Source organism: Clupea harengus, chromosome 4, assembly GCF_900700415.2.
Source record: "Clupea harengus chromosome 4, Ch_v2.0.2, whole genome shotgun sequence".
Classification (NCBI taxonomy): Eukaryota; Metazoa; Chordata; class Actinopteri; order Clupeiformes; family Clupeidae; genus Clupea; species Clupea harengus.
The window spans coordinates 17,892,102-17,895,504 of record NC_045155.1 but is presented as its reverse complement, the minus strand read 5'-3'; the positions used below and the strand labels follow the sequence as shown (position 1 = coordinate 17,895,504).

The 3,403-nt window shown below is 45.7% G+C and overlaps 1 protein-coding gene across 1 annotated transcript; it reads right to left on the bottom strand.

Annotated features, from left to right (window-relative positions):
• Positions 1 to 304: 304 nt before the first annotated feature.
• Positions 305 to 3,403, bottom strand: LOC116220315. Its single transcript, XM_031566524.1, has 3 exons — positions 1,335 to 3,403; positions 1,113 to 1,181; positions 305 to 999 (listed from the first exon to the last, which is right to left on the bottom strand). The coding sequence occupies exons 1-3, from the start codon at positions 2,410 to 2,412 to the stop codon at positions 632 to 634; spliced, it is 1,515 nt and encodes a 504-aa protein (XP_031422384.1). The 5' UTR covers positions 2,413 to 3,403; the 3' UTR covers positions 305 to 631.

The window sequence follows — 3,403 nt, the reverse complement described above, 5'->3', positions numbered from 1 at the left end:
CAGCACCGCAGTACACCACCGCATTCCCCAACTCTCTCTCACACGCACACACACACTCTCACACACAGAACTGGCATAGATCATGGCTATAAGGTGCCACATGGTAACAAAAGACATTCTCAACTGCATTTTGGAGCTGTGTTATATATATGTATACATACAGTATATTTGAAAAAGCACTTTGACCAGTGGTTTTCATCAGAAAAAGATGTTACGTGTGAACACGTCCTAAGGTGCCATGTGGTTTAAGGGCTCTTTTGCCTTGAAGGATCAACTAGCATTGCAGTGAGGAATCATGTCTGTAAACCTTTCAGAACATTACAAATGTCAGTAAAAACTCTTGTTTAAAGGGTGGGTGAGGACACAACCATTCATCATATACATAAGATATTAGGGCAGAATGTGATTTCTTGGTTATTTCTGTGATCCCTATGAGATAAGTGAAGAGCAAACAACAACAAGATTCCTTATAAATGAAATAAAATACATTTATTATAAATTAATGAAGATATTTATGTCATGTAATGTATGTATATGAGGATTCATTAATTTATTTTGTAGAAGTGCTCTCCATTCTGTCCCTGTTCTTGTCACTGGAGATCCAATAACTGGAGGTGCATTGACTCCCCCCTCACTGTCGTAGGATCCTCTTTCCTCTTTGGCTGTCGTTCTTACGGCAACTCTCTGCAGCCTGCGTGGCTGCATTCAGGGCAGTGAGGCAGAGGGTTGCACCCTCCCTTCGCTTAAACCAGCCAAGGAGCCTCTTCCTCCTCTCCTCCTCCAGCTGGTCTCTCTCTGCTGGGGTTAGAGCATCACACCGCCCAGGCTGCGGGGTCCGCTGCACATCCCTGCGCCGTCTTGGTTGGTATTTTTGCCACTCCAGTCTTGGACGAGACATGGACCTCTCTCTGTCTCCATCACCAAGCTGCTGAGACAGACTCCTCCTGTCCCCCTCGGCCAGCTGGGGGCTCTTGTTCTCCGCACATGGCAGGGTTGGATCTATGGAGAGAGATGAGATGATGGTTCAAATTAGCCAGTCTTACAACATAAAACTGCAGGTGTCCACTGCAACTCTTTTAGGAAATTCAGCTATCTAAAAATGTTCAACTTACTGCAGTCCCCTTTGCGGAAGTCTTGGAACAACGGAATCATTGAGGTCGGCAAGTCATCTGCACTGTCAGCTGTTAAAGAGAAATATAAAAGCAACCAGTTAGGACTATACCAGGAACATCCCTAATATGTAAGAAGAAAGACAATTCTGAAGTGAGAGAATGAATGGAGATGAGAGAGGTTGATGTTTGAGGAAGGGAGAGTACTGAGGACGTTAGACTTACATGACAGGTTTGAATGGGCAGACACATCAGCCATTATTCCAGAGGGGGGTTCCCCTGCGGAATCACTGTCCTTATTGCCTCTCATATCGGCCTCCTTTTCTCCATCATCTGCCTGTTGTTCCTTCTCTGGCACCGTCTCCAGAGCCTCTTTCTCAGCTGGCTTCTCAGGCTCACTGATACTGTCTACAGTTTTAGCCTTCTCTTTCGCAGCCTCCCTCCGTTTGAACCAGCCGAGAAGTCTAATCCTCCTCTCCTCCTCCAGCTGGTCTCTCTCTGCTGGGGTTAGATTGTTGCACCTCCCAGGCTGTAGGGTCTGCTGCTCACCCCTGTCCACTCTTGGCTGGTAGTTCTTTTGGTCCAGTCTCTGACGAGACATGGGCCTTGCTGTGAGGGGAGCCTCTATATCCAGAGCCTCTGTGCTAGCATTGCCCATCTCTACAGAATCCAACACAACTTCTGGACTAGCATCCCTGCTAGCATTTGCCTGCTCTTTCGCTGCCTCCCTTCGAGTAAACCAACCCAGCAACCTCCTCCTCCTCTCCTCCTCCAGCTGGTCTCTCTCCTCTGGGGTTAGATCATATCTCCCAGGCTGCAGGGTCTTGTGCCAGTCCAGTCTCGGACAAGAAACTGGCCTTGCCGTGAGGGGAGCTTCTGCGCTAGCATTGGCTATATCAACACAGTCCAACACAATTGCTGGACTGGTATCTGTGCTAGCGTGAGTCATCACTGCAGACACCACTGCAACTGCAGGACTAGGATCCGCACTAGCATTAGCCATCTCCACCTTCAAGGCCACATCAACAGGGTGGATAGCCATCTCCACTCTCTGCACTTCAGGGACAGCCATCTTAAGGTTCTTTAACCCTTTTTCCTCCGTCCTTTTCCGGTCGGCCATCTCCTTCTTCAGGCGCTTAGCCTCCTTCCTCTGCTTTTTCTTGCTTTGATTCATTCTCTCATTCCTCTGCTTCTTTGTCTTGCTCTCCGCCTCAACTTCTGACCTCACCGTCTTGCCCTCGTACTCCTCGTTGGGCACCGGTAGGCAGCAGCTGAAAAAAACACAGAAAAACCACCACTTCATGTTGTATAACTGTCCTCTTTGAAATCTCAAATAAGACTGAGCAGGTTTTTGGAATTAACTGAAGATTCTACTTCATTTCAGAATGCAAATAAACATTCCATATGTTGTCACGGCGATCAATGTGTTCTTTTAAATCTGTGGCAGCAACAAAGAGTTTAGAATGTTCATTCTATACTGCCCAGTAGGCTCACTATTTTTGCGCTTTTTTACAGTTCACCATACTATTCCAAGAGTCTTAAAGCAAAATAAAACGACAGAAAATAAGTGGCACACCAATAGCATTAGTACTTCTAAAACTGAATATGTGATATCTTGAGTTGAAAGGGAACCCTCATATAGAGTAGGCTAAATCTGGATGGAGAGAAAAGGCCAGTGGTATATTTAGCTAATTTGCTAATTATTTCAGCCCATTGTTGAAAGCTGAACCTTATATTTCACATCCTCCATGTCTCCCGATTCCTCTCTACATCCTCCATTCTTTCTCTTCGCTACCTTTGCTTCACTTTTTGAAAACTATATTTCTGTCTGCCCTAGTGCCAGCATGGCTTCCAGCAGTTATGTTTTCAGTAAAGACGTGTAGGATTGCACTGCTGTGCACACAGATGCAGTAGTAGACTTTCTCCTGCTGCCCCCGTTCCCACTTCAATTTGCTGTAATATACTCTTCATTCCTCAGGTATATAGTCCAGCTTTTATAGAAAGAACCACATGAAGTGGGGAAGAAAGGATTTGTAATTGACAGTATTTTATGTGTCCTTCTGTGTCGAAACATGAAGGCTACCGCCACAATAGCATCTCATGCAGGTTATACAGTTTTGGGGGTCTTGGTTGAAGGCGCTGCATGGGTCCCTGGTGGAGAGGAGCTGGAGTGGTTTATTATTGTTGTTGTTTATTCTCATGGTGATGAACGTACACTATGGGTTTCCAATCATACATTAATGCACATGTTGTCAAATGCACATACATACACACACAGAAAATCAAACAAATGC